The following is a 14,876-nucleotide window of genomic DNA, read 5'->3' as shown; positions in this document are numbered from 1 at the left end:
TGATCCTTGTGAAACACATCTTCTGTGAGAAAAAAATTGCAATTTGTGTGTCAGTCCGTTTTGCTGAATTTTTGTTCTGAGTGTGACCATGGATGTCTCAGTTCCATTCTGTAATTCACTTACTGAGTCTCAGGATTGTATTGAATTAAGGATATTTCTTTCAAACTAAAAATGAGCAAGAAAAATGTTCTTTCGATACGAGGAGTCATGGTCCTGTGGTGTTGTGCCACAGTTAACACAGCTCAGTACAGGAAAGAAAGTTGGCATCTTACTTTCCCAAGGAAAAATGACTTACTGTTTGTTGGTTGTATTTACTGCCACCCCGAAAGTTTTGAAAATTAAACTAAATGACTTTGCAAAGCTCTTTGTTATATGCTGTGAGAACCCTAGTAAAAATAGAAATCAATTAAAACAGACCAAGCATAAGACTCCTAAACCTTTGGAGACCTTGGAGTCATTCGGTGCTGAGCCAGCCTGCCCAAAGCCCGAGTACCCTTCCAAGAGCTGTCATTCTTCAAACTACAGTTTTCCTAAGCTAGAACTAGACAAGGGCCAATGGGAATTAAGACTTTTATCTTAAGCTTAATGAACATCACATCGGGATATCTGTGAAGTGGTCCTAGTTCAAGAATAGCCGAGAAAAGCCCGAGCAAATCCCATTAGGAGACCGAGATGTCTCCCAGCTGTTCTGGGAGTCTCGCAGGCTGCGGACTCTGCTCCCAGCCTCATCATCCAAGCAACGCTCACAGAAGTCAGCATGAAAGAAGGAAAGAGTTAACATCAGTCAAAAGTCAAGAAAGAAATAGTTAGAAAAAGTCAGAAAGAAATAGTTAACATTATAAAAATGGAAGAGACAGCCATCCTTTCTCTGTTGTGCCCCTTGCTCCTTAATTCTGCGTGAGTAACGGTATGAGCTCAAGCGAGCACTTGAGAAACACTTTCTTACTTTAAGCGTAAGAATTGCAGAACTGAGGGTGGGTTGGGGGCTGTAGTTTAGGATTCAGGATTCGGGTGGAGTTTAGGGCTGCGCCTAAGCGGTGAAATGACCTGGAGGGGTGCGTGGGCCAAGCGTGGGTGATCACCGGTGTGGTTCGTGAGCTTGTTCCAAGCGTGGCTTTGGCCCGTTACTGGCAGGGTTGTCCCAGGACGGCCACGGCAAGGAGCGGGTCCGGAGCGGTCGTGCTGCGCTGCAGCCTAAGAGGGTTTGGCTGTCGTGAGTGAGAGGCGTGCTCTGCCAGTTGCCCTTGGACAGATTTTGGTTTGCTTTATTTACTGGTTTGTATTTACTTATGAAACCAGGAATGGAAGATTCAGGAGATGAGAACAAGGGGAGAGAGACTAAGTAAGAAAATCTTGGCTGTACAGGCTGGGGAGAAGAGGACTTAGCTGGGAGAGAAAAGCCTTCATCCTGCGTCCTACTCAAAGAACTGCTAATGTCTTTTGATTTAAAAGCATTGTGTAAAATACAGGCCGCCGCTTATACATTGTTTTTCCATTGCTCAATGTTTTTAAAATTTGTATCAGAGAAGAACATTCCTTCTATAGTTTTCCATAAAAATCTTGGCTACATACTACGGGTGGAAATACAGCATTAGACACCCACACATCAAATATGACTTGAGTGTTTTGGCCTTTAATCATAGAAACAACAGAAAATTAAGATTCTCTTAAAGGTAAAATTATAAGATAATTAGCATCTTAATATAGATTTGCTACCATAATGAATAATGCAATAGTATTGTCTTTGAAACATCCATACATCGAACAATTTGTGGTTTTCAAAACAGTAAATGATTGGTGCTTGAAGTAAAAGTTGTGTAAAAGATGTATAAAAATAACCTGTGAATTTTAGGATCCAGAATAACCCTGGAGTTTTCATTTTACACAACTCCTACACTATACTTTATTTAATAGGCTACTCAGATGCTTGAGAAATCCAGCACCATAATCTGATTAATTTATGATACATGGAAAAGTTTAAAGGACTGAGGCATGCTATTAAAAATTTGTTATTGACCTTAATAAGGGTGGGTTCTGTTTTGAAACAGGGAGGAAATTTTCTTTCTTGTGAGATCCTACTGGCTTATTTGAGGGATTTTCTTTTTCCTGCTGAACTCAACTTTTATGTAAAATAGACATTGCCCGAGTCCCACGGAGGACAGAAATATGTGATTTTTACTGGTTCTTTACTAAATTCGGAGGGCATGTCAGTGAGCACACAAAACAGATTTTATCATCACATGCTTGTTAGTTTGGATATTTTTGTTTGTTCAGTAGGTAAAAGCATTTTATGTTGTGTCTCATCGTGAAGGCTCAGGTAATTTCCGTTACTTTTGAAATCACATTATGATGGGCTCCGATCAAATGTTCTCTCCCCAGAAAAAGCTCTGAATTGTCACTGCCACCTCCCCGTCCCTGCAGTGCCACTCCATACCATCCTCTTGGATGTCCGTGTCCCTCACCTCCCGATATATCTCCAGGACTCAGGGGGTCAATCCTCTCTCTGACTTGGTTTGCCCAACTGCTCCCATGGCCGTGGGACCTTCAGGAGCCGTCACCTTGCGGCCCTCATGCCAGCCAGGGACCTCATCTGAAATCCTATCGTCCTGCAAGAAGAGATGACGAGAGAAACTTATCTGGAACAAAAAGCAGCCGATGAATTTCAGATAGTAATGGTAGATGGTGGTTGGCGCGGTAGGTTGTACTGAGGGTGCTTCTCTCTTCCCTTCTGTTTTCTTATTTCCCCATAAGTGCATGAAGCTTTCCTATGTGTTGATGAGAGTTACATATGTCAACCACCGGAGGAGCGACCCTGCCCTAGCCCCCAGCTGCTTTAATTCACACATGATTTCATATAATACTTACTGCATCACGTAAGTGTTTGCAAGTAACCTGGCAAGGTAATTTTTACTTTCTTAGCACGCAGTACAATTTCTGCATCCTGAGTTTGACAGACACCTCAGGAGAGTACAAAATGAGATTGATAAACCGGTTTTCTTCCCCGCTGCTGTACACACTCTTTTCGTGTTTGTCTTCCCACTGTCTCTGCAGCATGGCGACCTCAAAACTCAGCTGTCTTTACGGCTCTTTCTCATTGTTCCCAAACAAATTATTTAGAATTAAATTTTGTTCATCTTGTGTTTTCCTTCCTGTACCATTTAGAAACAAATTATTTACAAACTACATTACAGAAAAAAAAAAAGCCTAGGAGTTAGTAAAATATAATATTAAACAGAATTTCTAATGCTGTCTTTCTGTCCAGGGAGATTGAACACCTCACTACTTCCCTTATCACAAATTCTTCCTTGGTGTTCACAGTCATAAATTGAACGATATTTTCTTTTTTTTCTGAGATATAGTTTCACTAAAAATTGTAATTGCCTTTTCACAAATGTAAGCAAAATGGCGTTTTGTTGGAATTAGGGGAGATGATAAAGCTGAGAGGTGGTTTCTCCAGGTTCTCAAATCTTGCAGAGAAGCTTATTTTCCCATTTCTTGAGATCGTAATTCTTCAAGAAATAGTGTGGAGAGATGTCATTCTGGCATGCTTTGGCAACATCACCTTTTGCAGATGCTTTCTGCATGGGTATGAACTGTTTCAAGGCTTGTGCCTGTGTTGTGTCTCAGTTGGAGGAAGCCAGGCTGTCAGCGCATTATCGTGGAAAAACTGGAGCTAAGCAAGTGCTGTGGCATACAGGGGTGCTGGGGTCAGTGATATAATCTGTGGCATTTGGGCTTGCCAAGCCTTTTCATGGATCTGATGATAACACGGGCTCTTATGGAATAAAATTCTAAGCGTCAAAGCGAGTTTTACTGGTGCCATGGCAGATATTTCACCCGAGGAGATGATTTGGTTCTGTTTTAGTGGATGGATGTGTGTGCTTATATCAAACACTGAAATAAAATCAAAGAAATGCTGTTGATTTTATGGGCTCTGTCACTATTGGGAACGGATCTTTAATTATGACTTGAATTACAGTAGCAGCTAAGGGCCCCTGTGAGGATCCGCAGTCCCACTGCGCCAGGTGCTATAAAAACATCTGGGTTACAGCAGATGAACGAACCAAACCGATGGTAGGAAAGTGAAGAAGGTTAATAAGATGACATTAAATCAAGACCATCACAGTTCTTGGCTAAAAGTATCTCTAACCACGTATGTCATGTGTTGTACACACACACAGTAGTGCCATCTCCTTTCTTCTGGCCATGAGTCAGAAGATGGCCATGCCCTTGGCTGGAGCCACTCTTAGTGCCACAGCTGATGGTCGCAGCTTGAATTTTTGTCACCTTGAGAATAGGCTCCTGGCAGGATTTCAGAGTCCACATTCCCAACTTCTAATTTATTTGGGAAATTCCATGTAGTCATTCTGTCCCTAAGCACTAGGAATAATTTGGGAATGCTTCAAATGTCAACTCTGCTTATTTATGCTTTGTAAGGGTGTAGGAGGATGTTGCAGTGTGGTTACTATACTTGGTACAAAAGTCATGTGAGATGCCAGTTCAAAATACAGAGATGCTAAATTAATCTTTTAGTGCTGCTAGGTCTGGAGGTGATCCAAAACTGTTTCATCATAATGCTCATAAAAATGATGGGAAGTTATTAAATATCAATTTCTGCAGTACAGTACAGCTAGGAATTCCAGATATTACTGCATTTAGACCTTTTTACAGATTTTTTTTTTTTTTTTTTTAAATTTAGAAGTAGCACTGGGTTTCATTTGTAGGTGACACAGACTGGCTTTGCCCCAGTGGAGCCAATGATCTGTGTCAGTCAATGCTAGCTGAGGATCTGGTGCCTTCTGCTCTAAAACTGTGGAAGACCCATCATCTGTTAAAGCTAACACTTAGATGTAAGGTGCAGATGGCATTCATTTTCTCCTGTTGGCTTTGTAATACAAACATGTAAGACTGAAAGCTCTATCAAAGCATAAAACATGCGAGGTTTATTTTTACGGAGAGCTGAGTGTTACGGATACAGCCTTTTCCTCACTTGCTCTCAAACGCTCCATTAATGCCCAACCTCGAAGCATTTGCGTGTGTGCACTTTGCAGAAGATTGAGAGAGGAGATGAAGCTACAGGGCCAAAAGCAGTGGCTTCAGGACATTCATAAAAGAGCTTCCCAGAAATGCGGGGCAGGATGGTGCGTTGCATTGTGTGCAGGGCAACAGATTTTTCTCACGGTGCTGGGGAGTAGACAGCAAAGATGTTAACTGCTATAAAGTCATTACTCCCTATTAATTAAAAGCATTTATTATCAACAGAAGATGAAGAAAACCGTAATGTAATCACCGCAACAGGCAGAAGACGGTTTTATCCCTCTGAATCTTTCTGCTGGGGTTTTGCAGGAGGGCCCACATACATGCCATGCCTCATTTGTAAAAACAGACCAAGTTTTTATTCCTCTCACTCTTAAGTGTCACCTTTAGCATCTGAACAACCGAGTTTACTGTAGCCTCAGGCTCAGACTCTGAGTCTATCTGCAGACTGATTGCTATTCAACATCACACTTCAGCTGGAGCACAGCTCAGGGTGGTCTGCAGCGGCAGGAGGGGAAGGAGGTAAGTGGGGAGGAGAAGGAAAGGAAATAAATAAAGAAGCCTCCAAAGAAAAGTAACTCGGCTTGAATTCAGAGATGAGAAAGATGCAGTTCCATGCTTATTATTGTTTATCCGTATTATGCTACTGCCTAAGTTCTTTAGCGATTGAGGTTTCCACCGTGCCAGGCAGGGTACCAGAAAATTATTCCCACCCATGAAGACCCTCCATCCTAAATTTAAGGCAGGAGAGCAGCAGAGGATCCAGACAGGCAGAGGAGTGTGATGAGACAGTAAGGCAAAATTGATCAGCAGTATAACCAGACATCTCGGCAAACCTCCTGCTGTAACCACTGCAATGCATCGAGTTTACTGCCATTATCGTTGCAATTAATATTTCTTTTTTGCAACACGAGGTTAATAATCTAACCGTATGGGTTACCCACTCTTTACCTCATTTGTTGTACTGCTTAACAGTTATAATCTGCAGCAATTTTGTATTATGAAGAACTAATGAACAGCAGGATTATTTTTCCACAGAACATCATAGGAGTTTTCACCAGAGACAACAGTGTTCCCGTGCCGTTAATCAGCAAAGTTTTTATTCCGCACCCTGTTCTGCAGTTGGTGAGCTGACTTGCCAGAGGCATTGCAGCCACTGTTATGTCATCCGGCAAGAGTTTTAATTCAGAACAAGGTGGCATGACTTGCAGGTGAAATACGTATTATTTTTCAATTAACTGTGTGTTAACAAGCTTGCTAGAAGATTTTTCATTTACTGTGTTTATGAGTGTAGTATTTCAGGTTATTTAGTTAAAATTTAGAAACAAAAAAAAGCAAGAACCAGAGCTTGCAAGAATAGCAAGTATGGAAACCATACAAAACCACTGCTATAAATGCCATCCTGCCACCTCTGAAGCCAATAAAACATCTTACACCTGCTTTTGTTTCATACCATTAATTTCTTGGGTTTGCTTTTTTCTTTTCCTTTTCTTTCTGATTTCCACTGGTGTAACTGAGCCTAGAGCTCAGTCTCCTGTCTGCAGCCATGGCCCAGTGTCACCCCCTTCAGCAAGGGCCCTCACATACAGCACATGTATCTAGAATGTATATAGTCCAGTATATATGTGCATATATATACATATATATATACACACACATGCCTAGGTTTTGTTGTTATTGCACAAAAGTGGCAACTCCGTGTCGAAAAAGGTTAAAAGGCCCAACATGACCATCCCGCTATTGATACTTCAGAGATTTTGGTCGAGGATGTATAGCTTTTATTAAATAATACCAATACTTGACAAGCAATGTCTATATTGTCCTTCTTTCATTTAGCAATATAGACATGGCTGTTAAAAAAAAAAAAAAAAGTTGTGCTAAATGAGTTTCTGTTTTAAGAAGCTATTATAGTATTGTAATATGGCCACCGTGCTGGTAGACGTGTGGCAGGTTTCAAATAAACATGCCAGAAATAATTTTGTTGACAGCATCTTGGGTTGGAGCACATCCAGCCTCCATCCGTCACACGTCGGTACAGTGATTCTTTCACAGGCAGAAAAATATGTCATCACAAATCTGGATTTTAGAGTCTTAAAATACTGTAGATATCTGGATTTATGGCTTCAAAGTCAACTTCACAGGTGGGTGAAGTTTTTCAACCATAAATGAAGATGAAAGTGATACCGTTTACAGTTTTTAATATGCAGCATCAGTGAAGTGTGCTTAAGTTAAGACCTGGGGTAACATCTGTTTTACTTTCCTAATCCAAAAACAATTAAGGTTTTATGTAAGAGGAAGAAGGGGGTGGAAAACAAACAGCGAAGGAAAAAAAGAGAAAAAAAATAGGCTGAAGGGCTTCAGTTTGCTTGCAGAGGTCATGCAGACGTTGTGTTAGTTCTTCATGAGAAGCAGGTGACTCGTACCGATGAATTACTTTGTTTTAAGACTGTTTTTAGTAAAAACATTTTGTCAGGGCAGAAGCTGTGCGTGCTTGGTCATTTCCATTTGTGTAATATGCTCAGATAGCAGTGCTGAAACCAGAGTGGTATCCTCAGGGTTAACAGCCATGGCTGGTGAAGGGCATCTGCTTGCTCTTTGGTTTAGGTCTCTGTATTTACATCCGCAGTCTTTCAGGAACGGGCAAATTATGGCTTTGTGCTGTGTGCTGGAAACAAACCCTTTGAGGTGCCACTTGGAGAACATTGTTTTTGTGCTTGAAGCTGTACCTGCTTAGGGCTTAATTGAAGACCTTCCTGGCTCCGGTCCCAAGCGCAGAGGCTTCCCGGAGCGATGTGAACGGGTAGCTGACGTCCGCTTGTGGCAGCTCCTGCTGAAGGGGTGGGAGTTTGCTGCCAAGGACGCGGGTATCGGGGGGTATCAGGGGCTGGTGGTGAGGCTGTAATCTCCTGGAAGTAAAAGCCGGTCACAGTGACACAACAACAAACCTCTGAAATTAACTGGAATACCGGTAGGACAGATCTAAGGCGGCGGTGCTCGTATATATATGGTATGACGTGTGCGCTGCGGGTTTACTGTAAATGCTTCCATCGAAAGAGACTTCAAATGACCAAGAAGAACAAAAAAGCTGCTTTCTAAACATGTGCTGAATAAAGCTGTTTAATTTTCTTTGAAATGTCGTTTATCTCTTCTTGCTTTTTATCAGGGGAAATTTCCTAATGGAATTTTGAAAATAAAGCAAAAACATTCCTTTCTGCTTCCTTGCAGTGTATTGAACGCCAAAGTTTTGTTTATGAGTAATTTTCCTTCTCTTCATACGCTGGAAATTCCCAATCGTTTTTGCTGTGATTTTGCTCAAATATTGATGGGATGACTAAAGAATTAGTGGGATTATGATGTGAAAACGGATTCAGTAGGACTATTGATATCCTGAAAGCTTAAGCACGTGTGTGGATTTCTATCACACTGGGACTCACGGATGGGGAAGCCTCACTTAATGCAAGGTTTTATTAAGCTTTTGACCTAGTCTGGGTTTGTAGGACTAATTCAAGTCCATGAACTATTTTTTTCAATTTTAAAATTTCTGACCATACAGGTGGAGAAGGTTGTTAGATTATTTTCAGGAATGTGACTGTTACCATCAGTCCTGTAGTGCTGCCGGCGTCTTACCTCTGTCCTTCAGATACTGTGAGGGCTTGGCTGGGTAGAAAGCAGCACTGTGGTTCCTCAGCTGCTTTTCCCCAGTTCTCCTTGTCATCCCTTTAGGTCCCACTGTGCCCTGCTGTGAAAGGAAGAATATTTCTGCCACTTACTAAGAAGACCTGGATTCTTTTCCTAGCTTTATTTCTCAACTTCTGTGTGACCCAGGGAAAGTCACAAATTCTCTCTGAGCCTATTTGCATCACCTGAAAAATGGAGACCGCAACAGTTTCCTAAAAAAGGTGTTAGAAGACTAAATTAATTAACATTTGTATTCATGCTTAGGGTGAAGATGCCATAAAAATGGTATTTATATTATTTCTGTTTGCTTGTTGGCAAAATTGCATTTCTCAGGACTCCTGACCTACTTTTCAGGTTTTTCTCCAGGAAGATTAATAAACTATAAATTTGTTCCTTCTAATTATTTTTCATTTTAAATAGAAAGCCAAGTGCAAATGAGGGGAAGGCAGAGAGGGTAGGGGTTAGCCCTCTTCGCCAGAAGGAAGAGAATCATTGTGTTTTTTCCAGAACTAGAATAAATAATGAAATATGGATTCTACCTCAGATGTTTAATGCCTCAAACCTGGCTGTCCGTGGCAGACTTAGAGCCTTTGTAATGGACAGATCCCCAAACACATAGGAAGAGAGTCTCAGCATTATCTTTTTCTCTGAAATGAATTCTTGATATGGAAAAGTTGAAAATTTTTTTCCAGCATTTTCTGAAATCAAAACTGCCAGGTTTGCCTGACTTCCCTGTTCAGGTCATGTTGCTGTGTATAAGAAAAAAGTCACAGTGAGTGAAACAAACTCTCTGAATTACAGAAGAACTTAGTCTATTATATAGCTTTTTGTTTTCCTGAAAAAATTAAAAAAGAAAAAAAGAAGAATCATTTAAAGAAGTACCAGCAGGTCTATTTTAGACCCACCATCCGTCATAATAAAGGAAATGAGGCAAAAATTCTAAATTGGTGAGGTTGACAAGGAGAAGGAGCATCCAGCGTTGCTCTAGCTGTGAGGCCAGATCCCTTGAGTGAATTCAGCCTTCCAGGAATGTGGAGTGCACTGATATTTCATACAGTTCCTGGGCATGGTTCAATGTGCGCATGAAATCACACTTAATGCACAGTGCTAAGGCGAATCCAGCAAAAAGCATGAAAGGGATAAAGTGCGATAAATATTTAAGATCTTGTGAGTGAACACAGCACTTAATAAAAACCTCCGTCTCAAGAGCAGGGTGCTGTACGTGTCGTAGACAGAACATATGGTACAACCACAGTGAAGTCAAAGCTAATCAGTGAATAGTGACGGAGCGTTTATTCTAAAGTTTTAAGGATGTGATTAAATTTAATGTATGTGCTAGACATGAAGCCTGTCTTCATGCCTTTAGACCTACCAAGCTATGAATGTATGCAAGGTGGCCTGAGGAGATGTGACGTTTTCTGGGAAGGCAGAAAAATTCACCATAGGGATATCCTTATTGATTTTTACTTCTATACATGCCCCTGTGAATTATTTATCTCCCTTTATTCTTCTCTGATACCTTATAAAAGTCTCTTAAAAGTGGCTGTAAATCTCTTTATTCCAAGACCTAATGAGGGTTGGTAGGAAATTGGCTTTTGGTAAGTGAGTTTGGATGAGTGCTAGCGTGGGTGGCTGGTGCCTGTTTGCGAGGAGGCGACGGGGAGCGCGGGTTTCACTACCGAGCACCTGATGGGTGCGTTGCATTTATTCGTTGTATAATATGACAAGGGATGGATTCAATTAATACCGTAGTGCATTATAAAGGCGTGAATTGTATTTGGCTTACGGGCTTCACCCACCATGGTCACAGGGTGCATGGTGTAGTTCTGCGGACATACATTGCTGTTTGGATTCTGCTGTTTGTTTGCTCGTCTAAGTGCCTTTTCTAAATGTTCCCTTTCCTTTGATGTTTCTAGGAGCTGGTGGGGAGTAATCCTCCTCAAAGAAACTGGAAAGGAATTGCAATTGCCTTACTTGTGATTCTCGTTATCTGCTCGCTGATCGTCACCTCTGTTATCCTCCTGACACCAGGTATTTATAACCTTTAACTCGCTTCCATTCTGTTTTTCTTCTGTAATTTTACACTTCCAATGGTAAAGGGATTGCAAACTCACTGCGAAGTCAGCATCAAAGGAATCATCCTTCCTGTTCTCTATCTTGATGTGACACTGAGTTCAAGGCCATTCTTAGGTAGATAGTTTTGGAGTTTTACATCTCAATTCAAAGATCAGGGCTGCAGAGCTGAAGGTACAAGCCTGAAACTTGTTGCCTAAACATAGATGGGGAGTGTCATTTTAGATGTGCCAGGGTATGAGAGACGTCTACAGAGGGCAGTCGGTTAGGACACAGAACTTCCCGAAGTTCATGCCCACATGGAGCAGCAGCCGCCAGTCGGGTGCAATATCCTAGACCATCTAAAATGGCGTTAGATGCCTATGCTTAGGCACCTAAATCCCATCCCGTTCAGCTGGATTGATTTTTCAGCTTCACAACGCAATTCCAGATAACTATATGCCAGATAGCACTTAACCACAGCAAATAATTAGTAACTTCCCAGTAAGGGATTCTTTGGGTTAATCCCTTTTCTTTAGGTTAAGAAATCCCGTTTCTTTAGGTTAATCCCTTTACCAAGTTTCAGCAAAGTTCTCTGCACGTAACCTCTGTAAATTACTTCTCTTACAGTAGTTGCTGAGGTTGTAGGCTTGAATTTTAATATGGTATCATTATGATTATTGATTATTACATATTTATAGAGCCCTGTAAATTTCCGTGCCTACTTACAGGGTAGAAATAATGCACTTCTGCAGCTCTGAGAAGATTGTGGTATGAATATGAAAAGGCAAACAAGTGAGAGACAAGATACAGAAAAGAGAGTTCAGTGTCAGAAAGGGTGAGGAGTTACAAAACACGGGAGAAGGCAGAAGGTCCCCAGCAGAGGGATGTGTAGGAGAAAAGGGGCTCCTTCTTGGATGAGTACATGCTGATGATTCTAGAGGACAGCAGGACAGAGAGCTCAGAGCTGAGGAGGGGAATGGAGGCGAGGGAGAAATGAAACCGTGGGAAATGCAAAAGCACAGGACGGTGAAGTGGAAAAATGAGATGGAAGTTGTGTGGCAGAAATTTCTAGCTCGTAGCATATGAACTGACACTGATCAGCAGATCTGGGCCATCTTCCCTTCCCACCGTCCTGCTGTATGGTAGACTGGAGACAGTGATAAATCAAGAAATACAGGACTGCACTGAGTTAATATGAAAATGAGTGAAAAAATCACTACGTTATCATTTTGGTTATTTATTGCCATGCCATGTTCATTTTATTTCATGCTATCCTGAAATTTTCAATGTTAATGTAAGTGGCACATGGTCATACCAGAGTAATTAAGTAATTAAATTAATTAAGGTTAAACTTAATTAAGGATCATTTTTTAGATTACTTTTGCTAAGGTTCAGATTTAACACATTTGGACAGTGCGGTTCATCTCCAAGATGTTTTGGGGCATGGTCTGCGGGCTGTACTCACATCCAACACCACTTATTTGCATTGAAAAATATCATTCTTTACACATTATTTACAAAGATATGGAAATGTTGCCTTCTATTTTACAGAATTGCAGTCCCAGACCTTTCAAAAATGCACACTGAAGCCTAAATTCCTAAACCCATACCTGTGGGCTTCAAGAAGTTGTCAGTGGCTCACACTGCTTAGATGAGGCCATGGGTGCCACTTCCATTGAAGAGCAGGATTCCATATAGATGGATATATAGGGAGAATCATAAACATACCTGTACAGTCCTAAATACAGTTGAAGTCACAAGTCATCCCTTTTACAAGACCACCTGTAATAATGATTTCTTTATTAGGGTGGTCAGAATGATATCTGGTGAGGATTTAGCAGCTCTGGTTTCAATTCTAGGCTCCACTATAGACCTCGTTTAGGACTTCTCCTGAACCCTACCCCCACTTCTCCAGAGAGAAAATCACACATAAAATCCAGTAATGACTATTGTGACTATAGATACTGCAGTGCTGTTGTCCAGGTAAGTGCCTAGACAGAAAAGGTGCACTGAGCATTGAGACCCTGTAGATAGTGTTCTCTAATTTAGGAAGACACAAGTCAATATGGGTTATTACGATGACCTTCCATTTCATGTAGCATGAAGTGGGGAATGCGCAATACCCACATGCAGTTACAAATAAAATTCACAAGTGTATTTGTGTGTGTGTGTGTTTGTATATACACAAAGACATTCTCTGTTTGGGATGTGTATGCACACACATGTATACACATAAATCACACAGTTAATATGTACTTAGCAACAACTCCAAATAGCACCATTGAGAGAGATTCTGTGCTTAAAACTTAGGACTACGCAAAGTCATTTTCTATGCTAAAATTGCCATTCATGGTTTTTGAGTTTTCTAATTACCTGGTTTGCTGGTAAACTGGGTTTGGTGGGGTTTTTTTTTCCAGAACTGTCCCCTACATGCAAACACAAAACCTCTGAGCTCAGTCCTGCTTCTGTTCTTATTATGGCTGCTTCACGGTGCGACTCGAAGCCACCGAGGCGAAGGGCTACGGAGCGAAGGATCGCGCCGGGGGAGCCTTCCCGAGGCGGCCAAACCGCGAAGGCGGCAGCACAGGGAGCGAGAGAGTGCCCCAGCTTCCCCCCCCGACCCCCGGCCGGCGGAGCGGGCTCCTAACGAGCGGCAGCTCTGACTCAGCGTGGGCGGGGCCCAGGGCGGCGGCGGCCAAAACCCCTTCGCCTACAAGAGCAGCCCCCGGGAGCGCGAGCGACCCGGAGCGCGAGCGACCCGGAGCGCGGCGAACAGGGTGTGGCACGTCAGGAGGGCGTAGCGCATCAGTTTGCGCGTCAGTTCGCGCGTGCAGGGGAGGCGTGCGGGCGGGGTACAGTACAAGTGGCCATCGTCCTCCCAGAGGAGGCGCAGCCATGGTCGCCACTCGGCTGAAAACCGGGGCCAGAAAGACTGTGGCGACACAGACGGAGCTCCCGCTCAGGCACGTGGCTGTCCAGGTATCCGGCTGCAGAGAGTGCCTGAGCCTGTCGGTTGTCCCAGAGACCGATGGGGACGCTACCTGCGTGCGGTGCGACCAGGTCAGCGACCTGCTCAGCCTGGTGGCAGAGCTGAAAGAGGAAGTGGAGAGGCTGAGGAGCATTAGGGAGTGTGAGAGGGAGATAGATTGGTGGAGCCACTCCCTGGCGGCCCTGAGGCAGGGGCAGCTGGTGGAGGCTCCACAAGCAGCAGGAGATCCCCTGCCCTCTTGCTGCCGGGCAGAAGGAGAGGACCTAAGAGATGAGGGGGAATGGAAGCAGGTCCCTCCTCGGAGAGGTCGGCGAATTCCCTCCCGGCCTCCCTCACGGTCCCAGCTGCCCTTACACAACAGGTATGGGGCTCTGGAACATGAGGGACAGGAACATGAGGACCCTGATGAAGGTCCATCCGAGGGGGTGCCTAGGGTGTGTCAACCAGCCCCACGCATCAAGACGTCCTTAGTTAAGAAAAAGAGGAGGGTGATTGTTGTAGGTGACTCCCTCCTAAGGGGTACAGAGGGCCCAATATGTCGACCAGACCCAACTCACAGGGAAGTCTGCTGCCTCCCTGGGGCCTGGGTGAAAGACATCACCAGAAAACTCCCTGGTCTGGTTCGGCCCACTGATTACTACCCGCTGTTGGTCATGCAGGTTGGCAACGATGAGGTTGCGCTAAGAAGCCCGAAGGCAGTCAAAAAGGACTTGAGAGCACTGGGGCGACTGGTCAATGGAGCGGGAGCACAGGTAGTGTTTTCGTCAATCCCTTCAGTGACGGGGAAGAACACTGAAAGGAACAGGAAAGCACATCTGATCAACACATGGCTCAGGGGCTGGTGCCGTCGTCAGAATTTTGGGTTTTTTGACCACGGGGCGGTTTACACGGCACCAGGTCTCCTCGCAAATGATGGAGTGCAACTGACGCCGAGGGGAAAAAGGATTCTTGCTCATGAGCTGGCAGGCCTCATTGAGAGGGCTTTAAACTAGAATTGGAGGGAGGAGGGGCTAAAACCGGGCTCACTAGAGTTGAACCTAGGGGTAGGTTCAATGTGCCAGAGTTGAAATCTATAGCCCGGCTCAGGTGCATTTACACCAATGCACGCAGCATGGGC

At 43.3% G+C, this 14,876-nt stretch overlaps 1 protein-coding gene across 4 annotated transcripts in view; it reads left to right on the top strand.

The window, feature by feature from the left end:
* Nucleotides 1–14,876, top strand: part of DPP6 (dipeptidyl peptidase like 6) — a gene marked incomplete at its 3' end in the record, with an annotated part of 523,189 nt that overhangs the window by 324,029 nt on the left and 184,284 nt on the right. For all 4 annotated transcript variants that reach the window (XM_081996368.1, XM_081996366.1, XM_081996369.1 and 1 more), the window contains exon 2: nucleotides 10,632–10,746. In XM_081996368.1, coding sequence (XP_081852494.1) covers nucleotides 10,632–10,746 — 115 coding nt within the window. The remainder of the gene's footprint in view (nucleotides 1–10,631; nucleotides 10,747–14,876) is intronic.

Source organism: Phaethon aethereus (assembly GCF_964289735.1).
Source record: "Phaethon aethereus genome assembly, chromosome: 2".
In the NCBI taxonomy this organism is placed as follows: domain Eukaryota; kingdom Metazoa; phylum Chordata; class Aves; order Phaethontiformes; family Phaethontidae; genus Phaethon; species Phaethon aethereus.
The sequence above is the reverse complement of the archived record's forward strand: the minus strand, read 5'-3'. Positions and strand labels throughout refer to the sequence as shown.